Source organism: Lepidothrix coronata, unplaced genomic scaffold, assembly GCF_001604755.1.
Source record: "Lepidothrix coronata isolate B3197 unplaced genomic scaffold, Lepidothrix_coronata-1.0 Scaffold23, whole genome shotgun sequence".
In the NCBI taxonomy this organism is placed as follows: Eukaryota; Metazoa; Chordata; class Aves; order Passeriformes; family Pipridae; genus Lepidothrix; species Lepidothrix coronata.
This window is the reverse complement of record NW_016690203.1, coordinates 2104328-2131806: the sequence shown is the minus strand read 5'-3', so window position 1 is coordinate 2131806 and position 27479 is coordinate 2104328. Positions and strand designations below refer to the sequence as shown.

General features: G+C 43.1%; 1 protein-coding gene across 1 annotated transcript; it reads right to left on the bottom strand.

Annotated features, from left to right (window-relative positions):
- Positions 1–12878: 12878 nt before the first annotated feature.
- On the bottom strand, positions 12879–27277 carry SMIM13 (small integral membrane protein 13). Its single transcript, XM_017808618.1, has 2 exons — positions 27112–27277; positions 12879–16264 (listed from the first exon to the last, which is right to left on the bottom strand). The coding sequence occupies exons 1-2, from the start codon at positions 27185–27187 to the stop codon at positions 16071–16073; spliced, it is 270 nt and encodes an 89-aa protein (XP_017664107.1). The 5' UTR covers positions 27188–27277; the 3' UTR covers positions 12879–16070.
- Positions 27278–27479: the final 202 nt, after the last annotated feature.

Below are 27479 nucleotides of genomic sequence, written 5' to 3'. Positions count from 1 at the left end.
AGCCAACTGGATCTAATTTTTTCTTGTTTTCAGGGTCCTCTAAGCATATTAAAAGGAAATGTTGCTAATTGCTAATACTATCAAAGCCATTCTAACATGAGGAATTCACTTTCTGTCTTTTCACTGGTCCATGCTTAAACCATGAAGTGAGAACTTGAGGGTTTAAGAGAAAGGGGAAGACAGTTTCTCTGCCTGTCCAGAATAAGCAGGTGAAGCATTTATCCAACTCAGCTACACAAGATACCAAGTCCAAAATACAACCAAGGTCTACAATATGCTGAGCCATGCTTCTGCCCCATTCCCAGTGTCTATTCCTGCTATGTAAGTGGTATCCTGAACCACCTCATCGTAGTACAGACACTGGTTCTTCAGGTGAGTGGGGCAGTTTCTCTGAACACGATCCACAGTGAGGTGGGGTGGCAGGACACAGATGTGGCTGTCCACCCACTCTGGCCTGCTTCCCCTCTCCAGCTCTTACTGGTGAAGCCATGATCCATGCAGGAACTGAAAAAGCAATTTTGCTCAGTACAGTCACCCTTTGCCCCTGACCCAGTGGTAAGAGTACCTCTCTTCTAGTACATGCCAAGTTGAGCATTATGTGAGTGTGGGTTCCATCTGAAACAACCCAGTGGCTTTAAGGATCATGGAGTCTTTCTAAAAGTTACTTCCATTTCACTGTTGCCAAGGCACTGCCTTACCTCCTGTCAAACATCCTGGGGTGCAAGGAGGAGAGAAAAACCCTGGAACTGGCTCTGTGCTTAACACTGTTTCTCGACTGCCAATGAAAGATGTTTTTGCCAGAAAGTATAAGAGCAATGAAAGCCTTGAGAGCAAAGTACCTGGTTTGGCTCATCATGTCCTCACAAGGGGACAGCTGGTTATGCAGGGTTGCTTCCCCAGGGTTCTCATTGTTGTTCCTTTGCTAAATTTAAAATGGTCAACCAACAACAAAGGAGGGACTGGACAATCAAAATGGTTCAGAATAGAAACCAGAGCCTCTTTGCTCTCCACCCTGAGCCAGCGTCTCCATGCAATTGCCAAGAAACTGTTGCTGTTTTGCAACCAAGTTGATGGCCACTGTGAAGTGACTGTCTTATGTCCAGTGTGGAAAAACTGTCTGCCTCACGCTAGTGGCAAATGTGGAATACACATGACTCCTTAATCCAGACATTAAGTAATTACTGTTTCATATTAATTAGAAACATGCTTCCTTTCTCTTCTGGGATGATGAGTGAAGGAGACAGAGAATGTTGAAATGGGTAGGTTTTAGAGAAGTTATCAACTCATAATGTTACCTCACAGGAGGTAACTCATACTGCACAACTGCCTGCTGCTACCTCTCCCATTTCTTGCAAACCAGGACTCTGCAGCTTCTGCGTTTTCTGTAGCTGTGCATTGCTGCAGCCTCGGCAAACCCGTTACCTGCTGTCCCAGCACAGGCAACATGGCTGAAGGAAACCAAGTTCCCACACCATCACCTGATACTCAGTTACATCCCAGCATCTTCACATCCCCCATAACTTCTGGACCCTGGAGCTTCTGGCATTCTCTGACATGAACATCTGGGCTGTGTTTCAGAAATGTCCCTCCCACACCTACCACCAGCACTCCTGATGTTGCTACACCAGTAACACCTTCCCTCTGCCCATATGCCAAGCATCTGTAGCTGTTCTGCTCCAAATCCAGCTTTTGCGTATTGAGCACCCACTTCCAGGCTGCCTGCACTACCTTAAATGTGCCTCAATCTCAATCTAAAGGCTATAGAAACTCATGGAATTTTCTTAACCCTCCCTTGCCATTTCTCCTCTCTCAATGTCCACAATGTTGGTCCACATTTAGACAGAAACATTTCAAGGGCAAAGACAGGGTCATGCCAGTCTCAGAGGACAACAAAAAGTGTTCCTTCCAACTCCAAAATATGCCTGTTCATTTCATCTTAACCTTTTACACTGGCAGTTTCAAAAGCAGCATATGCACATCACTCTTAAATCAATGGAGCCCTTTCTCTGCTAGAAGGTTTTCCCATCTCAGAGATGGACTGTCCAGATAATGCAGACTTTTTTTCAATATATTTTATTATTGTAATTTGCACCAAAATTTCACTTAAGACAGCAGCTTTCTCTGTCTGGGAACCCTGGATATTGCTGTGTGGTTTTAAATATCAGAGTAAAGCTACAGTTTTATCTAATGCTACAAAGTCCTGCCCAGAAATTCTTCTGACTTAAAGAGGACATTGAATCCAGGCTTGAGAGTACCTGGATAAAGTGAATGGCTGCAGGAGAAACATCTATTCCAGCCTTTTCATAAACCTGCTGACTTCAGAGAGAGCAAGAATGATGTGAAGTGCAACTTCCTGGGAGGTTGCATGAGGGCCAGCACAGACCCTTAGTAACTTGTACCGCCTCATTTTCCCTCCAATGTCCTGTTCAGAGGCAATTTTACTTTGATTAAATTAGACCTAAATTTAAAGTGCAATTCACATCATTAGCAAGGCCTGACCATGCTGGACATATTGCCAGCCTTGGGATCATTCAGAAAATGGAACTACATCATTCTCCATTCAAAAACTAAATATTTAGTTTTCAGTGGCTGTGAGTTACGCTGGGCATGAAATAGCCAGTCAGCAGCCTGACCTCAGAGGAGACACCTCCCCAGGGCATTCCTTTGATCCTCTGGGAAACTGCTGGGTTCAGATCAGAGTGCTCTTCATCCTACCGCCTTCCAGGTCAGTGGCTAGGACCACTCAGGGATGGCCTCCCAGAGCAAAGGACCAATGAGGATAGTTTCAGGGCACATCTGGGCATGCACACTGCTGGCTGCTGCACAGCCCTCCTCTTCAGCCTCTCAGGGCAGCAGAAAATGGGTAGTTTCCCGTTCCATGGCAAGCAGCAAGGAGACAAAAGCTCCTTGTGCCTCCTGATAAACCCATGTCTACAGAGACATGGTCTTTGCTTGGGGATGCTGTGAATTTCTGAACAGAAGATGAAATGCCCAGAGGGAGGGGCAATGCTGAGCAGAAGATCACTTTCCCATCTCTCCTGCGGTTTGATTTGCAATAGTAACATACACACAACAGTTTGTGCTTAAATTCTGTCTTCTCAGCAGACAGAGTCAGTATCAAGCTTGGCTCAACGCACAACCAAACTGCAGGTTGCTTTCTTCTTTCTGCACCTCTCTGGGTTTAACTTCTGGCCTTGCACCCCCACAGGCAAAGTCCATCGAGTCAATGTTCCTCATAGGAGTTCACCTTGTTGCTATTGACTCAACTCATTTCCATGAGTCCTCTGAGTCCCTGCCGAGGGTGAAACCCAGTGCCTGGGAAACCAGTGCCCAAGGAGCGCTGCTGCAGCTGCAATGGACTTGGCATCCGCATCACCTCCCTGACAGGGGTTTCTTTTTCTCTGCTGAACACCAAGTGACAGGATATCTTTTTTTTGTACACGCAGCAATTTGAGACGTCGGGCTGACTTATGGCAAAAACAGAAGCAGGGAGCACAAAGTATCGGGTCTCCCGGAGACATGTGAAGCTCATTTCATCTGCAGCGCGGCTGCCTCGGCTCAGCGGCACAAGCAGCAGCCGCCGCCTCCGCACGCAGCAGGCTCCCAGAAGGTTACACATAACATCAGGCCAGACAAAGATCGCAATTCCCTGGTTCCATGCACGCTTGCTATCAGCTTCTGTCAGCCACGGGAGGGATGTAAAAATCCTGCTACTAGGTGGGGGGAATTGTCCCCTGACATCAGGAGGATTTTTTTTCCTCCTTCCCTGTAATTTCCCTTTATTACAGAAAAAGTGATCATAGCTCTTTCCTTGATGCAAAGCTGCAGGAAACCAAATCCAAGAGGCCCTTCATAGCTTCCTACTTAGCCAGCTTTATCTTGCTCAACCCTGCAGCTGGGACTGCCCAAACCGTTGCCAACCAGGAAAGCACAATGACAATGTCCCAGAATCATCTGCTGTTTATATGAGGGCAGGCTTAAGTGTGGTTAAATGAAGGTTACAGTGAAGGACAAGCAAAAATCTGAAAGGTGAGAGCGGAGGATGGGGGGGGGAGAAAAAAGGCTGCTCTTGCTTTAAATTTTCTTACAGAAAGGAATATCAAAGTATATCTTAAAACCTTTTGTGCAGTTAGAAGGCTCCAGGGCATTTTGCTGTGCAGTGATTAAAGTCTTTCTTTGTTCTCAGTTAAGCTCAAAGAGAAAAAGCCACAAAGTTGAGTGGCCATGAACGTGAAAAATTAAAAATAGACTTTTAGTGTTTTTTCACCCTACGCTTTGTTTTTATGAATGATGGTAAGAGCAGCCCACCCAAAAGCCTTTTATCTCAGGAGATGACTTGAGCTGGAAACAGGTACCTGTAATTAACTTGGGTTCCAGAGGGGGAGAAGTTAACTTACGTGGCTTTTCTTCATCAGGCATTTCAAAGAGAATTTAATGAGCATATGCATTCTGCAGTGCATTCTGCAACCTGCAGTTACTTTCAGGCCTCACTGCTTTAGACACAGCTTCCACTTGTCCACTCTCAGGTAAAGGAATAAGCACAACAGCCCCGCTAGAAACTTGTATTGCTTTTAATAGGAATTGCTACGATGACCAAATGGACATTCCTAGAGCAGGGTTGTACTGCACAGGACACCTCATTCCACTTTGTACAGACCGAGAAGAAGGTGGATGTGGGATCCACCTTTTCCACCCTGAAAGATCAGCGGGTGGAGCTGCCTTTGTTCATTGAGAAGTTAAGGTGGAAATCCACAGGTCCCCCAAATGCAGACAGTATGCAGAACCACCAGCCCCATCCAAGGTGTAAAGCTGCTGGAAACACCAAAACAGACAAATGAGAAAGCCTCTTCCTCACTCCCTCCTTTCTTCTCCATGTGAGTGGTGAGGTTCAGAATTGCCTCAATTTGGATTAGCTCCCAGTGTGAGACATCCCAGATGGAATTCATCCTGCCTACCTGAAGATGTTTGCATATGAAATATCATCAGAATCCCCTTTAAACTGAATAGAGTCCAAGCCACATGATTAAATCTATTTTAGGACAAGATAAATCCTCTCTAGGCTCCAAGAATTATGCCTCCTTAGGTCCTTAAGGGCAGCCAAGACAAGCAGCTCAGCTGCAAATGACCATATCACAGGCTCCTAAATTTTGACCCTGTACCTGCTTCCCAAAACTAGGGAAGTGTGGCCACATACACAGTTTAAGTTACAACCTGAACACTAAAACACTGTAGAAACCTATGGACTCCTCCCAGTCCACCAAACCTGAGGTTGGTATTGGTACCATCAAAACTTGGTCCCAAGGGCCCAAGTCAGAGCAGTCCTGGAACCTGAGCCAGAAAGTGTCACATCCCACATCCAAACTGAGCACCTCCAGCCCTGCCACCTTCCCCTGCCCTCAGACAGCCTCCAGGCTTTGCACTCAGCCCTGACTCTAAAGTCCCATCAACCAAAACGTGCTCTTTGCCAGATAGGGAAAAAGCTGGGCACACAGGTAACTCCCACCTCTGGGCCTCCACTCCCACAGCAGTTTTCTTGCCAGCTCTGGGCTTGTAGCAGGTAGTTACAGAGGGCTTGCTTAGGAGCTCACAGCCTGAAGGCATTCCTAGTTTAGGTTGCTCTTCCTCGTACCAGAGCAGAGAAACATAGGGGTCAGGAGATCAGGCAGATTTCCTTAGGTCACAGAGGTGGTTGTTAGGTGATGTTTAGGTCCCCTCGCTAAGTAACCCGGCATACATCTCTGCCTTGCTGCAAAAGTGTAACATAAAGTTTCAGACACTCATTTCCAAGGACAGTATGCACCAGACACCAAGTTAAGTGGCTGCACATCTGGAGTAGGTGTCTTTTGGCACAGGAAGGGCTGAATAACCAAGAGAGGCGAAAGGAGCTCCATGCAAAAGAACTGCTCTTAATTTTGAAGTGTGGATTTCAAAATGATTTTCTGACAAAGTGGGTTTGCTTTCTTTTACTGGTTAAAAATGTTTTGTAAAATTATTTTTTCATTGACTCTGACTGCTCCTCCACTACCAGCACATATGCCTCATCCCATTTTTGTCTGGTTCTTTTCCTTGTACGGTTATGAGGATGACACAACTGCAAACAGTAAGTACCTTACATGGTGAGTATGTACATCCAGCTGAAACAGTTTTCACATTTCTGTTTTTCTCTTCAAAATATATAAGAAAAAAAGCTCTTAAAGAGCTTATTCTCAACGTTGTATCGAATGACACAAGCAATTGAGACTCCTGAAGTTGACCAGTTTTCCAACAGATTAATCTGCCTCAGGCTGATTCTAGCACAGGGGGAAATCCCTCAATTCATGTATTTCATATGGAGCCATTACATCTCATCACCTACTTATCAGAGGGGCTCTGCTATGTTAACTTTTTCTGCCAGAGGGCAGTAGCACAGGAGCCTGTAGCATCTCTTTCACAGCAAACCTAAATCTTTAGAGCAACCCATCTGATCCACACAAGTTATTCACAAGTAATAAGTTCAGCAGGAAATACCAACCTGTACTTCCAGCCAAGGCAACTGAGAATAAAATCTCCATATCTTGTGATCACTGCTCAGTTTCTCATCCTATAAAAAAACCAATCAAGTAGAAAAGTGAAATTCAGTGCTTTCTACCTGAATGCATCCATGGCTTTCCAGGAAGACATTTTATGATATGCAGCTAGGAGACCACTTAAGTAGGCTCTGTTCCTCAGCAGTGCTGCTTTTCCACAAGCACAAAGATGAGGGCACAAGCCACACAGAAAAGCCACACCTGTGGCTTCAGCACCAGCTGAGATGCATCTATTTCTAAAGCTCATTCTATGCACGCAGTAGTGAGTCCACCAGGCCTGATTTGTCTCTAGCTCTTGCGCTTCAGGTAAAGAACAAATAACACCTTTTGCGCAAGTAGGAACCAATTAATTATTTGCAGCTTCCTTACAGGTGAAATCAGCTACACAGAGGGTGGGACAGTCTCACACCTGCTGGCTGGAACACAAAGTCCAAAGGCAGAGCCCAGCTCTGATCTTTGCTGGTCCTGCTCAGTGTGCAGGGTATCCCAGGCTATGGGCAAAGAGGGGCAGGAAAGGCTCCCATCTCCTGTCCATGTGCTGCACTGAATGCTGGCTTCTTACTGGTCATTTGTAACAGTAAACGTGATAGTTATTTGTAAAACAAAGAAGTTTTTTTCATACCAGACTTTGAACTTCAAAGACTTTTTTAGCTGAGGGGATACATATGTGCAGTATTCCATTGGTTTTGTTCTCTGAGCATCTCTAGCTATCAGCCTGCCAACATTTAAGAAAGTAAAAACTGCCCAGTTGGGTCACAGGCCGAGGCACATGCAGACCTGATTCTATTTCTGAAAGGGGCAGGTGGCCTGCTCAGGGTACAATCGCTAACATGACTTCCTCTAGTGCTCACAATCATTGGATAGGGGATGCTAGGAAATACATCCCTGCCTATACCTGTCATTATCTCATGAACTTGAGATTTGCCTGTGGAAGTCTCCATTAGACTATATTTGCAAGTTCACAACCTTATCTTTGTGACATCCTGTGGCAGCAGGTTATAGGCTTTCATTACCGACTGTGTGAAATGTTTATCTACATGTGGGACATCCCAAGAAATCTGTTGCTGCAGGTACCACTGAAGTACTTGGCAATCCTAGAAAAGACATTGCTCCTGTCATGTACCTGTACCTTGAAACAGTGTCCTCAGTCTGTTGTGTCTTCTTTCTAGAGCAGGAAACATGCACTGAACCCCACCAGTCACACACTTCCCTCCTCTTAGCACACTTTCTTCCTTTCCCTATGGCAGGCCCACCCTGCTATCCATCACAATTACTTTTGAAACACTCCAGTCCTGGTTAAAGTGTTGATGATGAGCACATCTCACCTAACATGAACTGAGAGCAAGGGTCTTGGAGAAGGGAGAAAATACAGTGTGACTGAAGTATCCCCTGATGTTGTAGATGGATCCTGGCTAGTAAACCTCAGGTTGGAGTCTGAACAAGAGAAAAACAGAAGCCCTATCTGTTTTAGCACTTAAACAACACACATGCAAAAGGTTGGCTTCAGCTGTTCCTCCTGCTGGCTGTAGGGCAGAGCCTTCTTTTCCTGCCCAAACTGCCGCACTGCGAGTAGATGGCCACAGCTGCAGTGCTCCAGTGCACTGGCAAGCACGTCCTTTCTGGGGGCTTTTGTGCTCCCCATGGAGCTGCCTGATGCCAGGCAGAGGAGTGGTGTAAGAGCCACCCTCAGCCCTGCGAGGACATTACAGACAGACCAAATTTTTAATCCCAGCATTTATTCTCAGTTTTGACTTATAGAGTCTCGCCAAGTGTGAGGGATCATTAATAAAAGAGCAGCAGCCCTCCAGACTAAAAAAGCAGATGAGGGACTCCTCAGGCACACACCTGCACAGCTGGAATAAGCCTCATTTCCCTGGCAAGCCACACAGACTGAAAAAAGAACAGTATTTTTTTTTGGTTTTGATGTCAGCAACTCTTTAAATGTAAATGTTAGACTTGCTAATGGAGACTCACTGTAACTCTTGAGTAATAAATGAGGGGCTCAATAAAGGGAACACAGGTTTCTCCAAAGCCCTGTGCAACAAAGTGCTCCCTCCTTCTCCCTCAGCCTGAATACAGAGATTCAGCAGCAGGGTTAACTCAACCAGGCTCCCACTATATCTCTATCTCACTGGTGTTCTCAAGGATTTTGGTCTTTAATCACAGAAAATGTTACATAGGCTCTCTGTCCCCGAGTCTAATATTAATATTATGGTATCAATATTACGCTATTAATATTAATATTATTCTACTATTGGTCTGATACTAATATTATACTTGGGAGAAGGTTTTAAGGTAAGCTGATCGTGAGCCCTTGTTTAACCTGCTCAGTAAGCACCAGGATTTAGACCAGCTTTGATGGGATGGAATTTCACCTCACATCTCTGCAGCAGAACTATGAGAAGCATGAGGACACAGCATCGAGAATTGGTTTTGAAGAGATCTGGACGGTGGGCAGATTGGGGAAAAAAAAACACAAACCCAACCCTTTTCGTAAGCCACTGTTGACACTGGTATGTTTGTAACCCTAAGGCCTGAAGAAGTGCTGCTGTGGCGAGTTTTGTGAGTTTTTTTCCTTAAGCATGGTGAGACGTAAGAAAAGCAGACCTCTCTTGGCATTTTTGAGACCTCTCTTCTTTTGGCAGATAGTTTTTGAGGTCACTGTCCTTTACAAAGGAAAACTCAAGTATTTCTTTTGTGCCACATGAATGTCCCTAGACACCAGGCTCCACATGTTCCCACAGCTTTTTCGGCAGGTAGCATACAGCCAAACAAGAACCAGGCTCAACCCCTAAAACGAGCTGCCCTTGTACTTTCCAACACCACTAAACACCAGCAGAATTACGACAAAAACTAAAAGCAACAGTACCCGCGAAGGACTCTGCAGCATCGGCTCTGTTCCCCCCGCTGGGAGGGCCCGTACCGCAAAGCCCGGCCGCCCGCACCATCTAGTGGTGATAGCCAGCCCCAACGCGCCCTTCCCATCGAACCGGGATACTGAAAGCCTCCAGGAGTTCAGACTGGACCTGCACTGTGAGCAGTTCACCCGTTTAAGCAGCCACTCCAGGGATAATTGTTTTCTCCCATCCGTGCTGTCACTCCAGGGTTCAGGAGAAACGCGAAGACATCCTGGAAGCAAGGTCAAGGAAAAGTGAAGTCAAGTCTGCCCTCAGTATGTGAATCTTTTGGAAAATGTAAAAACTAAGGCTGCAATAAGTGCCATTGCTAGTCCTTAAATGTCATAATTGTTAAATAGATCTTGTGATTTTGCACAGAGAAGCTGTGGATGTCCCATCCCTGGAAGTGTTCAGGGCCAGGTTGGATGGGGCTTGAGCAACCCAATTTAGTGAAAGATGTCCCTGCCCATGGCAGGGGGGTTGGAAGCAGATGATCTTTAAGGTCCCTTCCAACCCAAACCATTCGGTGATTCTATGATTTTGGAAAATAAAGAGGCTAACAGAGAAAGTCAGTAAAAGATGCGTAAATCAGAGCCACAAAGTGAAATTCACAACTCCCTGACCTTGGCATGCTTCCTCTGCTGGTCCAGAGGAAGGGTGAGAATTTCCCCCTGTGCCACTTCAGGTTTGTGAATGTGAACCCAACCCAGTGACACCAGAGGCTGATCAGACCGGTTCTGTTCCTGGAAAGGCAAAAATCAAGTTGTGCCAGGATCAGAAGTCAAAGCAGACACAGTGCCACCCAGCCACAAACCCAGGAGGGCTTTAGGGGGTTATCAGCCTTGCAGAGAGCAATCTATGCTGCAGACCTGGCATGTCCGAGCTAAAAATGCCAGGTGTCACCTCTGAGAGCCACCTGGCCATGCCTTGCACACACTAGCGCCCTGCACCAAACTCAGCCCTTTTACAACCACTCAAGTCACCAGGGAGCATCTCCTGCTTCTTCTGAGTTCTCAAAGCAGGGTCTATCCAGAACTTGAGGGCAGCAATTCTTTTTATTCCCCAAAATTGAAACCACTCATGTTGGAAACAAGTGGTGTGCGAGAGACAGATTCTGATGCATTCCACCATGGCAAGGATATGGCCTGACATTTTTAAATACGGAAAAGGCTAACAGCTGATCATCTGGCCATGAAGGACTGATTTGTCACAGAACTGCAATTAACTCAAAATAAGCAAGAAGTTCTAACAAACATAGAAGGTTCCTGATTAAATCCTTAAATAAGAAGGAGCAGAGCACGGTGCTAGGAAGTTCAAGATTGACTTTAACAAAAATTCAGTGTTAATACTGCTCCAGTGGTTCAACCTAGCACACAGTAGTAGCAAAACTTGCTTCAAGCCACAGCCTGCGTTATTTGTGAACAAACAAATTTGCTCGTAGAAGGCTTTTAACTCCCCTCACAAGATGTTAAAATACTCCAGTGCAAAGGAAAGGAAATTGGTATGACATAGAGCAAGGTGTTCTGAGGAAGACACAGATTACATGTAACTTCCCATTTTGAAACTTCACATTTACCTGCATAGAAAGCTGGAAGTTTTAATGGAGTGGGGATGGAAGTCAGCTGCCTGAATTGTACAGCACACAGAGACCCAGGCGCAAGGCAACTACCTCTCAAGCCACAGCTCTCCAGTACAGGATATCTTCTTCTTACCTTTCTGATTTCAAGTGCACTGCCAGCATTCAGGATGAGTCCTGGTGGCAGTACACACAAAGCATGCCAGCAGAGGCAGGTACACCACAAACACTATGTGTACAATACCTTGATGATGACCCAAAAGCGGCCACATTATGGTCCCATTCCCATCCTTTCCTAGATATTACAGTCCCTCAGGAACTGTAAAGGAACATTTGTGTTATTCATTTCCCACTGTGGAAACTGAAAAGGCCTGTGAATAGAAACGCAGGAAAATAAAGCCCAAAACGTATTTGGTCGCAGTGTCCCCCTTTGTAAAAATGGGGACATTAGTCTTGGTTTGAGTTCTACTGATGAGAAGTCTCCTGCCCCTAAGAGACTTCTCGGCCAGATTTACATGTACCTCCTCCAAAGGTGACTACATCCCCAGACATTAGCACTGGTTAGTTCTTCTGTTGACTCCATAGTCCTTCCATGTCCACCCACAGGTCCATCTTGCCATTCCTTTTGCCAAATCCAACACCACTACATGTCAACATTAGCCCCAGACCAGATGCAGAGCCTTCTCAGAGGCTCTATGAAACACTGTCAAAAAGCCTCTGTTCCATCCAGCTTTCAGAGATAACACTTTGATTATAAACACCCACAGGGATAACAGAGATGATGAAAACATAAGAGCTTCTGGTTGACATGAAGAATACAGCTAATATATGTCTTAAAGGTTTAATATAAACTACAGCATATTCACACTGCCAACTTCCAGCCTGATCCCACATAAAAAATGTTCATGTAAGTATAACCCAAACAAGATGTAACACTACCTGTGTTTTACAAAGATTGCGTGTTTTAATTATGTAGAACCAAGGCCAGGGGAGAACCCTAAGAGCACATGAGTGCTAAGGCATGGTACCAGTTAAAACAGCTTTTGGTGGAACTTTGAGCAAAGTTGTACAATGACATCTTTATTCATCCCACTGGAACAGACCACAAAGTGGTTCCTTGGGATCAGCACCAAAGCAGAAAAGCAAGCATGTGTTTCACAAGCATTTCACACCAGCTGCTCCCACTTATATCAGCCCCCTCACACAAAGCCAGCTTTCTGAGGTGAAAAGACCCAAGTGCTCAAGTCATGTTAACATCAGGACGTTTTGCTGCACTCCATTATTAGCCTGTTTTCACAAGTGAGAAGAGTAGGACAACAGCAAAACAGCCTTTTCTCTCAAGATTAAAGGTATTTCATATTTTTCTTCAAAATCTTTTTAATGTCTTATTATTCAACAAAGGAACCCAGGATACAATTTATGCATTTTACTTAAAAGAAGCAATCGGGGATGAAGCATGTTCTCATTTCCTTTTCCTGTACATCTTTATTTCCAAAATAAGAACTTTCTACTTTACCAACATACTTCTTTGAGAAAAACTACAAACCAATTTTAGAAGTATGAAGAAAATCAGAGTGGGCGAGGTGGTTTCTTTGTTTGGGATTTTTTTTTGTTAAAATGAAATTACAACTTTCAAGGATAAGGCAGAAAAAACACCTTTGCTAACAACTTCTCTAAAAGATATACACTAACCTGCCCTTTAAAATGAAGTCATCTGCATCTATTACACCAGCTAGAATGTGAATTTTGACAAGTCTTCCTTTGCAGTGCTTGATGCTCAAATAAGTGGTCATATTCTACAGACAAAATCCCATTCAAAAAGTCAGAAAATCACTCAGGTCAAATATTCATATCAAGTCTGGTTACTTTATTTTTTATCTGTGCAGTCAGTTAAAAGAACAGTTAATGATGAAAACAGACAACCACAGAAGCTTTAGGTACAGTATTGTAACACTGAAGAAGCAAGTGACCACACTGAACACATTCTTTATGCTGGTCATTTCCAGACAAAACAAAAGGACATACACAGGTCTAGTTCAGTGTAAAACCTGATATTAAGCAGCAAGGTGATCACAAATTGCAGCACTGTCACATAGAACACAGGTAATTACTGCTTATTCAAAGTTACACAGCCCCTGCAACAAAGCTGATATGACTATTTTTAAAATAAAAACCCAAAGTACATTCAAGAGAATGGCTGCAACAATAAGGCAATAGTTTTAAAAATAGATCCCACTAAACAAAACAAGACCAACTGTGTAACTTGTTGCCTTCATATGATTTCAGACTTGGATGGGTCAATCCAAAGTTAAGTGCTTACCCACCACTAACATGTCAGAAGTACATTGGTAAGAACACCTGAAGACATGAGTATATTGGACTGCCAGCAATCACAACCCAGGTCTTATCACAAGTACACTTCCACACACACAGCTTCACTTTTACAGGTTTGCATGAAGTGCCCTGTATAAAGATTTTATTACAGATTCCTTCAAGAAAAATTATGCATTGACAGAAGACATTAGCATTCCAAAATTCTTCCAAACCACATTATATAACATATACCTTTGGCCTGCTACTAGTAAGATCGTTAAAGTTATACACTAGGCAGACAGCATTATTGGCAGCTATGTCACAACATTAAAAAAATAGCATCAGCTGTTTATAAAAGAAGAGACTGAAAATAACTTTGGGGAGTGAAATGTACACCTACAGACAGCAAGGAAGGGAGAAGGAAGTTGTTTGGCTAAAGCAGATGAGCTACCTAGAGGTTCCACATCCATCTTATTGCATATTTGATCAGTGTCAGCTTTCAAACCCACAAGGATTTCTCCTTCATTATCTTGCTCCAGAATCTTGATTCTTGCACCTTCAGAGCTACCCTGAACTAGCTATGTATATGGCTGTAACCTCACATTTCTTCACAGCTCCTAGAGGCAGGGACTAAGTTACTGTTTCTTATCTCAGCCAGGGATACTACAAGCATCAGCCTTTTGCCATCTTCTGTGCACTGAAGTCTATAAAGTAGAGTGTCAATATCTCATGTCAGTACAAAATAAGTATCTTTATTTGTAAGCCTATATTAGCAAAGCTTAATACAAAGACACTAGTTTTGTAAGAAAAATGGACCAGTACTTGGTTAGCACTAATAAACTGAAAGTCTCATCAGGTGACAAGACATTACAGAGACAACAAAATTGTGACATTAAATTGTGTGAGGCAAACTGAAAGCAGCAGGAAATAGAATCTGATTGCTTTTGCTCAGTTTAAATAAACCGGAATTTTACTAATTAAAAAAATAAAACAAATAACCGAAAAAAAACAACCAACCATCATTAGACATTCCCTTGCTAGCACACAGGATAAAGGAGACTATCAGTATTTCTACATGTATTTACAGGATATGTGCCTAGCACTATCTAATCATGCTTATACATATACACCAGTAAATAAAACAAAGCCTTTTAGACTCCAAAGGAAAATCAGGGCTGATCTTACATATTTTAATACTGAAACATCCAAATGATTTTAAGTGAATGCCCTCATTAGCTTTTGAACACTATTCACAGATGACAAATTAAAACATAGAGGCACTAAAAGAGTGCTCTTTTCCCAGATGTAGGCCTACTTGATCAAAAACTGAAATGCTGCTGCTTTTAGCCATATAATTGAACCAAACACAAGTTTGGAAGCCATAGATTTAAACTTCTTAACAGCTGAAAATACAAGACAATTTTGTAGTCCTGATTAAATTTTTATACACGGAACAATGATCCAAACACTACCACATAATCAAACTTTGAGAGAAAACTGAAGCTGTTCAACACAAGAACTGTTGGTAGTTCTCTCTCATACACACATCAGAGGTGGTACATGCATGTTCCTCCTCTTTCCAAAATCTCATGCATCAATCTTCGGAGTCGCTAGATAAACAGAAGTGGAGCTCTTCATTCTGAAGTGCAATGTCAAAATAGCTGTATAATTAATTGTCAGAGAAGACAGGAGCAACTGCTTATTACTGGTAAAAATCCTAAAGTCCTCCAGCAAACACGAGGTACCAAATTCACTGCTGTAACACTGTCAAAGTGTTACAGAGATGTCTACCAAACTGGTCAGAGTGCCACAACTGGTTCCAGGAAAAAAGTGATGTCAGGTACCACATACCTGACTGTAAAGGTGTACGAGGTGAACTAGAGAAGTGCTTAGTATTCAAATACCAAAGATGACACTTCAGAATACTAAACAGTGAGCAGTACATAACCCAGGCACCTTCCCATCTCCAACACAAGTTGGACTGGAGTAAAAGGTTCAGGAAAAACAAACAAACCTAGCAGGACTGTTTAACCTGTAACCCTTCTTATGCCAAAACCAAGAAAACAGGTCTTGTCACCTGATTGCTTTCTTTGTCCCTCCTTGTTGTTTTTTTTTAAGGAGATAATAAAAACCTCCAAATCATGTGCATCTAATATTGATTTTTCATATTTCAGTTATACTTTTTATATATACAAGAACTTAACTAAAATCTCACTTTAGAATATGTTCTAAAGCAGGATATCCTTTCAAGTTTTTTAAGTTCATGTGCATTCTCAAGGTTGAAAAAATATATATATTCATATACAGCTAAGGAAATAAAACTCGATTTCACTATATGTAGTTACAGTGCTGTAAAGAAAAAATAATTTAGAAACTATTTCAAGTCTGAAATGTTTACTATGTTCAGACTAATGCAAAGGCTAACCCTATAGTCCAGGACCTGTTTTTCATCTGCATGCTGAGACAGGAGCTACAGAAGGTCAGCATTTTTCTGATGGAGATTTCTCTCCACCCCTCCATTCTTCCAGTATTCTATGACTTGCTGCTGAAGCCCTCCCTGAACCTCTACTGGAGCAGCATCATACATTGGTAGCTCAGAAGTCAAGGTCCACAGGTATTAATGTTACCTCTTAAGTCAGTTTTTCAGTAAGATCACACCACTGAACAATGCAGAGGTGGTTAACTATTCATAGTTACTCAGGAGTTCAGTGGAGTACTTTAAGTCGTGTCTTCCATGGGTGCCCTTCGCTGTCGAGCTGATTTCTGTCTACTTCTCTGAGGCGAGGGTGGAGTCTCCTGCTCAGCTTCAGTCTCTGAAGGCTCGTTGTCTCCCTGCTGGGACCCCGTATCACCTATCAATTCTCTCAGGAATTTGAATTTAGACAAAAACAATTGCCAGACCACATACCATCCTGCAGGAGAAAGAAAAAAGGTACTGCTTAGTTACTTCATACAAATTGTTAGTCATCTATCAGGCAAAGTATATCAGAAAAGGGAGAGAAAATTTGATCAGCTCCCATCCTCGAATTGCCAACCCCAACACCCCTTGCCAACACATCCACTCCTTTCTACAATCCTAGAAATACCAATTCAACTTCATAAAGTTTGTCCTCATCCAGAAGCAACATTTAAGCCTCAGGGAAGGACCTACGCATTCTGAATTGAACTGCCACAGCAAGTAGTAGGTGGATGATCACCATCACACAAAGGCTTTAACCATCAGGAGAAAAGGAATTCCTGTGGCTATATCAAAACAAGGACTTGGGATTCATTACACACATACTGTAAAAAGGCAGCACTAGAATTTCTACCCTCAGCAAACACTTCATTCTGAAAATCACATTTTAAAAGCTGCATTACATAGTTGCTATTAAGCACACTTGCTGAGATCTTCAAATTAATACCATGTTTTATAATAAATCCTCTTCTGAAATGCACAAGGTCTTCTTATGTTCACTAAAAGACCACATCCCCCAAATTGAAGGAGTTCCCTCTCCGTGACCAAATCCCACTAAAGTAAAATTAACGTTATCTGGTAAATTTATGTTCTGCTCTACTGCTAAAACGTTCTAGGTCTCAAAATTACCCAACTAAAGAGTTGAGATTTCAGGATCTCTCTTCAAAATATTGAGATTTCAGAATCTCTCTTAAAAATATTAAAGATCTACCTCCTTACCTCTCACTTGTCTAAGTCTTTCTCTAACAGGCAGCCAAGGAACTTAAAAAAAACAGATATAAATTTATCTAAACCCAAACAAAAATTTTCATTTTAAAAGGTCTCCCTTTTATCTATGTATTTAGGTCAAGAGAGTCCTATGCAGCTGAAAACTACTGATATCCCTTTCCCTCTAGCTAACCAGTCAAGTTACATCACCCACAGAACAGAATACAACTTCTCTGTGAAATACAGAGTTAAGTGGAGGAAAATTTAAACAGCTATTTGAAAACAAATGCTATACAACCATCATTTGCACCACCAAAAACCATCTGTCCTGCATAGAGCTATTAATTAATAGTCCCATTCTCTGTTCAGAAGGTCTTGCTAGCTATTCAAGCCTATACTGCTGACCTATTCAAATATTAAGAGCCCTATTTTACCCATTCTCCCAAGTACACAGCTGTCATCAGAAAGAGACTTCTGAGCATGGACAACAGAGACATATTAGGAAAGGGAGAGAAAGACTAATACGTGGCACTTACATAGCCACAGCACCAATATATTTCCTCTTCTGTAACCAGAGCTTAGGACAAAATGAGACAAAAGGACCCTTCCTTTTCCTCCTGGAATACTTTTCACATCCTGCAGTTTTTTTATTTCTGTAATTTCTCTGCTCCTCTCCGTTGGAGGAAAGCTTTTATATGACAATTTTCTATAATCTAAATCAATTCCTAAAGCCTACACAAGTATTTCCTTTCCCATGAATACCTAAACCTTCAAATGACTTGTGACTAAATTGAATCTGCAAGTTGCTTCCATTGAAGGGTATTTAAACTCTCTGAGACCTTCAATGCTTTGTGTATTCTGGAGACCTAAAATCAATCCATTCTTCTCATGGGTATAAACATCATCAGAAGTAATCAAATTTCCAAGAGCCATGCTCATTTCTAGTTCACACAGGAAAGAAATGCATAAAATACTCCAAATAAATACAGGACACTTGCAAGAAAGTGCAGAATATTACAAGCTGTTTAAAAATGCCTTCAACCCCCCAATTTGTTGACAGAGACAAAGTTTGAGACACTTGACCTAGAAGTGCATGAGAAGTACATTCTCCTAAATCCACTTAAACACATGGTGGGGGGACCTCTCAGCCACAATTTTTTTTCTTGGGGTTGCGCTTCTACTTGGCTGTTTAAAATCCTAACTAAAACACCTACAAAGTGAATTATCAAGAGACATATTACTTCCAGAGAACACTACAGGGAGGACGGAGGGAGAAGGATGAGCCAAAAATATTCAGGGCATTCCCAGAAGAGTTATAGGGCACTTTACAGAAGTGCGACTTGAATATTTTTGGTGTCAATAAATACCCCTTGAAGGGAGGTATTTTAACTTAACCTAAATAAAGCGAACCACATGCTTCCTCTACCACTGCAAACAGGCTACTCAACACAGGGAATTACTGTGGGGTGTGTATTGAGAAATGCTAAAGAACATTCAAAGTTCATTCACAGTCTCAAGAAAAACAGCGCTAAACAGCACTAACATCAGACCAAACACAGTGTTTCATCTGGTGAGTTAGAAAGCACAATGGTCTGAACATCCAAAACATGGAGTACCATAAGCAGACTTTAGACCTCTCTAGCTCAAGTTTACAAACAAGACAGCGTAAGTAATAAGGCAACTAGACTGGCTATAGTAGACAAACAACCAGATCAATAATAACAGGCAAGTGAACAAACCATGATTGAAAAGAAAACTGCAACAGGCTTAGCCAAAAATAACAGTGCAAGGGCAACCTCGTAAGATCTCCCAGCCCGCACCAGAGACATTTAGGTACAAAGTAATCAAAGTAGAAAGATTTTTTTCTTACACTTGCTCTAGTTACTGTGCCAGCTTGGGTGGAAAGTTAAAAAAAAAATAATCCCCAATAAACACTCTCGTCTGAATCAAGTTAAGACTGCCTCTTCAGCTGAGACTCCCTGTCGCCTTGCTGTTACTAAACAAATAAGAATTTCCTTGGAAATAACCTGAGTACTAAAGAGCAAGTGATTCTGGGTAAGAGAAAATCTCTCCAGCAACAATATCAACTAAATACATCATTAAACAAAACCACACACACAGAGACAAAGCCTGGAGGCAGATTCATAGTACTGAGTTACCTCTGAATAAGAAGACAATGCATTTTCTATTAATTTCTCATCCTCTTAATAACATTGCAAAATGGTAACACTCAGCACCATGCCGTACTGAAGAACTGAGTTACATAACTGTGTATTTTAGAAAAGAAAATAATTGTAAAGTAATTTAAAATACACACACAAAAAATTAAATATGTTATATTTATAAATACATCAATAGCAAAAGGAGGGGCAAGGAAAACCTCCATTCCTTATTGGATGTGGGGGGGAATATAGTTACCAAAGATGAGGAAAAGGCTGAGGTATTTAACACCTTCTTTGCCACAGTTTTCAACAACAAGGCAGGTTGTCCTCAGGACAACCAGCCTTCTGAGCTGGTAGACAGGGACCAGGAGCTGAATAGCCTCACTGTAATCCAAGAGGAAGCAGTTAGTGACCTGCTGAGCCACTTGGATCCTCACAAGTCTATGGGACCAGATAGGATCCATCCTAGGTTGATGAGGGAGCTGGTGGAAGAGCTCGCCAAGCCATTCTCCCATCATTTACCAACAGCCCTGGCTCACCAGGGAGGTTCCAGATTACTGGAAGTTGACCATGACACCCATCCATAAGAAGGGCTGGAAGGAGAATCCGGGAAACTACAGCCCTATCAGCCTGACCTCAGTGCCTGGCAAGGTTATGGAGAAGATCAGCTTGAGTGCAATCACATGGCACCTACAGGATGGCCAGGGGATCAGACTCAGCCAGCATGGATTTAGGAGGGGCAGGTCCTGCCTGACCAATCTGATCTCCTTTTATGATCAGGTGACCCACTTGGTGGATGAGGGGAAGGATGTGGATGTGTCTACCTGGACTTCAGCAAGGATGTGGATGTGTCTACCTGGACTTCAGCAAAGCCTTTGACACCGTCTCCCACAGCATTCTCCTGAAAAAGCTGGCAGCCCACGGCTTGGACAGGGGCACTCTGTGCTGGGTTAGGAACTGGCTGAAGGGCTGGGCCCAGAGACTGGTGGTGAACGGTGCTGCATCCAGTTGGTGGCCGATCACTAGTGGTGTCCCCCAGGGATCAGTGTTGGACCCAGTTCTGTTTAATATCTTTACTGATGATCTGGATGAGGGGGTTGAGTGTACCATTAGCAAATTTGCAGATGACACCAAGTTGAGGGGGAGTGTTGATCTGCTGGAAGGCAGGAGGGCTCTGCAGAGGGACCTGGACAGGCTGGATAGATGGGCTGAATCCAATGGTATGAGGCGCAACAAGGCCAAGTGCCGGGTCCTGCACTTTGGCCACAACAACCCCCTGCAGCGCTACAGGCTGGGGACAGAGTGGCTGGAGAGCAGCCAGGCAGAAAGGGACCTGGGAGTTTGGATTGACAGGAAGCTGAACATGAGCCAGCAGTGTGCCTGGGTGGCCAAGAAGGCCAATGGCATCCTGGCCTGGATCAGGAACAGTGTGGCCAGCAGGACCAGGGAAGTGTACTTCCCTTGTACTCGGCACTGGTCAGGCCACACCTTAAATACTGTGTCCAGTTCTTGGCCCCTCAATTTAGGAAGGATGTTGAGGTGCTGGAGCAGGTCCAGAGAAGCACAATGAAGCTGGTGAAGGGACTGGAGCAAAGTCCTATAAGGAGCAGCTGAGGGAGCTGGGGTGGTTTAGCCTGGAGAGGAGGAGGCTCAGTGGAGACCTCATCACTCTCTACAACTCCCTGAAAGGAGGTTGTAGCCAGGTGGGGGTTGGTCTCTTCTCCCACGCAACTAGCAGTAAGACAAGAGGGCATGGTCTTAAGCTCTGCCAGGGGAGGTTTAGGTTGGACATTAGGAAGAAGTTCTTCACACAAAGGGTGATTGGGCATTGGAATGGGTTACCCAGGGAGATGGTGGAGTCCCCATCCTTGGAGGTGTTTAAGGAAAGACTGGATGTGGCACTCAGTGCCATGGTCTTGGATCATACGTTGGACTTGATGATCTCAGAGGTCCTTTCCAACCTAGTTGACTTTGTAATTCTGTAAAATGGACATTTCTATGCAATCTTGTGTGTACATGGCTCAGTTTAGATTTGTAGTTTTTCTGCTGTAGAGTTCTTTCTGGACAGGTAACCGACACCATCAGTTTACAAATCAAACGCTTCCACTTCAGGTAAGCTGCTCTCAAAGAAGTCCTACTGGTTTAGCTTCACCACACACAAAGTATTTGATTAGAATCAGTCTTCCACTGCTTGCTTTATATTTTTTTTTGGCCATTTGATTTACTTTTTCAAACCATCCTTAGCATGATTGAACCTGTGGAAGCCAAACAGCATTCCCACAGTATGTCTTCAGCAAGCAAGCAGTGATGACATGCAGACTATAATATATAATGTATCTACATTAGTTGGTGAGAGAAATTGCCTCTCACAGTAGTAAGCCAGATCAAATAGTACATCATTGCAGTGCAAAACAGGGGCTCTAGCTCTTGCTCTAGCAGATACTTGAATACAGAGTTGCAAAATCCAACCTACCACAAACAGTATTTTGCATTTAGATAAAATAGCAGCTCCCAGCCTTCCAGAGTTTAGTACTCACTGAAAACTGAGAGCCACTGTCTCACTTAAAATGCCACAGCCAGGTGCTATCCAAAGACATTTAAGCCACATCTGGCATCATGCCATCAGTATGTCAACTCCTCTCTTATAAATCACGATGCAATGTGTTTGTGAAGGTGGGACCATGAGTCAAAGTTTCTTCTACTGACTCATAAGCAGATGTATGTAACATCTTAAAGAGATTTTATGATTTGACTAGGCTTCATTAAAACTAACCTTTCTCTTACTTCCCACACCAGCTCTTCCTTCTTCCTAAAGGGAAAAGAAACATGGTGATCCAACTACAATGTTACTCCCCCTCAAAGGGGTACAAGTCTCAGGTCCATCTAATTCATTCACCTTACACTGGCATGTACAAGCAACAGCTAACAGAGGGTTTTCTATTGGAGAACATTTTCCTCTTCCATTTGAATCAGGAAGAGCAAACAAAACAAAACCCCCAGGGCTAATGAGTGCAGGGGAAAAGCAACCAGATCTTTCCTATGTGAGATACAAATGAAACCAAGAAAGGAAGGACGGTGATGCAGTAACAGCACATGACAGAGTCTGAAGATCTGGCTTCTAGTTCTGACTGTGCTGTGGAATTCCTGTGCAATCTTGTGAGATCATTTTTCCTCTGTGTCCCTACTGATTTGAAAATAGGATGCTATTACTTCAGAGCATGAGGATTAATTTAGGACCGGGGTATCACCAAGCTGAATGTTGCCTATATTCAAGTGCTGAAGTGTTCATCAGAGAAAATCCTAAGCAGCTACAGGTGCAAAAAAATGAGCACGGAGCTTTAGAGGCTGACCTATGATTTGGGAGAACAGGGTTCTACTCCAAGCTCTGTGTCAGATGACTTATGTGACCATGGACAAGTCACTTCATCTACATCTTTAAAACAGTGGATAGTTTTGCTACGGAGAGGATTAGACTGAAGGAAGCACACACTACTCTGACACTGGAATAACAGAGGACATCAGCTGACACAGCACTTGGATCTGCACATCTCCTTAAACCTAGTCCCATTTAATGCAATACTCCACCACTTGCTGCTTCCTGACTGATCAAAAGGAAGCTTGCTTCTTCCAATCTCCCATTTATAACAGTTTCAAAACTCAACTTCAAATTAAAGGGTATTTTCTCTTTATTTGTGGCCTAATCAAGCATGACTTTCCTCATCTGTTGAGGTATTTCACAAGAATCAGTCATTTAAGATAGTTACAAAAGTGTTTAAACAAAGCATTAAAGAAAAGTTATTCAGGCAGAACTTAGGGCTCAAATGTTTTCCCATCTGCAACCAAATTCAGACTTGTGAAGCGAACCACACATTCATTTTTCAGCACTTTGAGTTACACGGTTTTTATTTTAAGGTTATATCTCTCAAACCACATCTCATTAGCCCCTCTTGCCAAATGAAATGAATGCTTCCATCTGTTCCACTGAAAGCACTTCTGCAATTTCACATGGCTCCATGCACTACTACACTGGGATTACAAAACAAATACACAGAAGTAAGCAGTAGTAGAGTTCACCTTGGCTGGTATTTTATCTTATCCTATATCCTTGACTATGCATGAGTTCCTCCCATCTGCAGAGGAACGTGGAATACATAAAGGCAGCAATAAGATCACCGGAGACAGAAAATCAGAAAAAGTAGGAATAAAAAAAGCGGAATCAAGTTATCTTATCTTTTAAAAGAGCAACTGAAAATTTGCTACGTTTACAGTCCCTCAATGGTTTCTATGTCAGATGTGATCAGTTTACAAATAGAGACACTGCTAGCTGCAAGCCTTTCGTGCTTCCTAACTAATTCAGATTAACACTGAAAGTAGCAGTTGTAAGCATCGAGAAATATTTAAAAAAAAAAAAAAGTAATCAGGTCATTTATTAAAAGTACTTTTACAGACATAAGTGCCTAATTCAGGCATAAACATTTGCTTTTCACACAACTGAAGAACTAGTTGAAACAACACCTGATAATTGGTCCTCTGAATTTTGTCTTTTCATTTTAGAAAAAATGATAAAGTGAATTTTTTCCCCCATTATATAAGTTTTGATAGCACTTATCACTTCATACTTGTTATGGGCAGCAGAAATCCACATCATCCTAGGATGTCTCCTGGATATTTAAAGTTATTGTTTTCTGCAGGCAATCACACCACGAGTCCTTTTATAAGCCACTCAAAATCCAAGTTTCATCTCTTTTGGCTTTTGACCCTCTAAATCCTTTTCATAAGGCTGTTTCAACACTTCTCATCAGATGGCTGCAAAATACTTTTAAAATCAGATCAAGCTTACTCAAGATTATATCCAGTCATTCTTATGTCACATTTGTCCATTAATTTGTATGTCTTGCTGGCTGGCATTTACTCATATCCTGTCACATGCAGCACTTAGGTGGTTCCTTCCCTACCTTCTTACCTACAGGTCTCTATTCTTTACAGTCTGTTGGCCTTCTCAGGGACTGGGAAACTGCCTATCACTAGCAGAGATAAACAATTAAATTGAAAGTAACTTGTACTCAGTTTTTTCTAGTAGTGGTCTTGACACTGTTTTCCTTGAATATTTTCCACGGCAAGAGAACTAGAAGTGTACCAATATTAATTAATTAATATATGCGGTATGATGGAAAAATAATTACAAATAATGTAAATAATTATCAAATCCCATTGATTCACTTTTAACAGGGTAGTAGTTCAAATCCCTCCCCAAAATAAAAAAAACAATGAACACGTTAGCTTCCTGTGTTCAATACTTTTGAAAACTAGTTGACTTGAAGCAAGCATTTGGTAAACTCTGATGCTGTTGAAAGCAAAATACGATGAAGGATTCAAAGCAAAGTATTCATTGAATTCAAGATGAATGGACAATATGTAATTCCAAACTGCTCAGTATACACAAACCACTTAAATATAGTTACTTATTAATTACTTCTGTTCTCTTTAAGCAAGAAAACACTAGGCAAATATTTATGTTAGTAGGCAAAGTTAGATGCTTAGAATTTCAATTCCATTTGTCGCATACAGACAAAAGCAGAAAGGCCTGAAGAAAACGATCCTTGCTTCTGACTTTGAATAGCATGTTGCAAAATCCTATTAATCTTTCAGCAAGACAGTAAGCAAAGATCTGGTATGCATAGTTTGAAAATACAAAAACCCTAACGAGTACCAAGCTTCACCTTCTAAAACATGAGAAGTGGCCAGTCAGCACCTAACTAGGGTAGAGAAACTTGAATAAATATCAGCTTCGGTCACTGTTTAGTCTGTTACAACGGACAGTCCATGACATGCAGGAAAAGAGCACAAGACCAAGTCAAGTATAGCCTTGCAGTTCCAGTTACCTGTAATTTCACAAATTTCTTCACCCAAGATTTATTACTATTGCTTAAATCCGCTGACCTTTCTTCCGTGAACTCTGAATGAGAGAAGTTTCAGCATGCAAAATATTCTTTGTTAATGAACCTGCAATTTACTTCCCCACTGTAAAAGAAATCTTTTTGTTTCATGCCCGTTGCTTGATCATTTAACTTCATGGACTCCAACTGGTCTCAATGGTGAAATTTCACAACCATTCCCACCTAACCTTTGACATGACACTCAGTGTTATAACCATCACCCTTCCTCCAGTCACCTACTTTCCAGGCTAGACAGATCTAACCTGTTTAGAGTTTCTTCACGCAGAAGTCCTTTCACAGCTCTCAACATAGAATCATAGAATTGTTTCGGAAACTCTGTCTTTCAAAAACAAACTAGGATTTTATTTAACTTCAACAAGAAAATACACCATTTGAGACACATACACATGGAGGATTCCTATAGCAGTAGACGTTTTCTATTTTAATTCAAGCTTCTAACATTTCATTTGCCTGTATCCTTGCTACAAAGCATTAAACACGTATTTTGGAGAAACACTTGCAATTACTTGAGCTGATCCTTTCTTTGATCCTTTGATCCTTCAACAGCTCAGTTTGAATCCATTATATTTCTCTACATAAATTAAGAACACATACATTTCACACTTTCTATGTGCATTAATTCATACATGCTGTAACAAATGTGGATAGAGCCTTCCCAAATCTTCGTTCGCAAAGCCCAGCCATGACTGACTGACTATGACTGACTTCATACATGTCAGTACTGGACTTCACTATCCAGTCTCTTGATACTGCAAAATCTTTTCACAATGCTTTGTCAGCTTGACCACAATTAACTTTTTTTCTTTCTAAGTACTACGTGTCAGCTGACTCTTCACTTTGCTCCCTCGGTTTTTTAGAAGCCACTTATAAACCCACCGGGTTTGTAAGTCTCACAAGCCTTTCATCACACACTATGGCCTAGTTTGAGTTGGATGGTGTGTTTTTTGGTGGTTTGTTGGTTTGAGACTTTCTGAGAGCTCCAAGCTCAGCATATTGGTTACACCACACACACACACACCCCGAACTGCTGATTTCTTCCAAGAACTCCAACAGACCTGCAAATTGTACCTCCCATTGAAATAACCCTGCACATTAAAACCCTCTGCACATTAAAACAAAACAAAACAAACAAACAAAACAAACAACAAAAAAAGTAAGCCTTGGATCATAGAATCATAAGATCATCATCATCCAGTCCAACTGGCCACCCAGCACTGCCACTATAAGCCGCAAATCACTAAACCATCACCCAGCACCCGATCCAGATGTTAAGAAACAGCTCCAGGGATGGCACTTCAACATCTCCCTGGGCATCCTATTTCAATGCCTGACCACTCTATCACTGAATTTTTTTTTTTCCTAGTATTTCATCTGATTCTCCCCTGTCTCAGGTTAAGGCCATTTCCTCTGGTCCTCTCAGTGCAAGCACGGTAGAAGAGATGGGCCCCCACCTCAGCACAACCTCCTTTCAGGTAGTTGTAGGCAGCGAAGAGGTCATCCCTGAGCCTCCTCTTCTCAATCTACATAAGAAAAAACTTCCTAAGAGCTGCTCTCAATCCTTGCTAGCAAACTGATGTCAGAAGCAGAGGGATGCCAGTCGGAAGTTTACTTCTTGCACTCACTGGCATTTCAGACCCACGCATGTACAAGCCGCACAGGGTGACTGCCCAGGGGTCCGAGGGCAAGTAAAACCGCCAGTTTCAGAGGAAACACCGAAATAACCCGAATTAAGGCTCTGGGAGCGTATCAAGACTCGGAACGACTCGGGAACAAAGAGAAGAGGGCGCTGCGCAGCACACACGCTCCCCACGCCCCGGGGCACAGTTGCCCTTCCATTCCCCCCGGTCATTCCGGGCCAAGGGGAACCAGCACAGATCGCGGGCCTGGCGCGGGGGGTGTGAGGGCGGGCGGTGGACACCAGCCCCGCCCGCCACCGCCAGGCCAGCAGGAGCCCCCCCCCCGGCCTCCCCGCTCACCGCACAGCATGAAGAGCAGCACGCAGGCGAGCGTGGCCACGATCACCAGCAGAGTCAGTCCGATGCTCTGCCACATGGCGCGGCCGGGGGCAGCCGAGAGGAGCCGAGCCGGGCCGGGCCGGCGGCCGCGGCGGCCCCGCTCCTGCTTTTCCTCCTCCTGCTCCTCCCGACCCGGTGCCGCGGCGGGGCGGGGCTGCGATCGCGGAGCGATGGCGTGTAGAGGTCCTGCTGGGAGCTGTAGTTCTCCTGCCGCCACAGCCGGCCGGAGTGGGAGAGTGACTCCCGCCGGCGGGGACTACAAGTCCCGGTGTGCCCTGCGGCGCGGTGAGGGGCGGCAGCGATGGGGGGCGGTGAGGGCTGTGTGGGAC

Bases quoted from the DNA above. Each gene is read 5' to 3' on its own strand.
- SMIM13 (XM_017808618.1), bottom strand. From the start codon at position 27,187: ATGTGGCAGAGCATCGGACTGACTCTGCTGGTGATCGTGGCCACGCTC. The intron at 16,265-27,111 runs GTGAGCGGGGAG...TTTCTCCTGCAG, and splicing joins GCTGCTCTTCATGCTGTGCG to GATGGTATGTGGTCTGGCAA.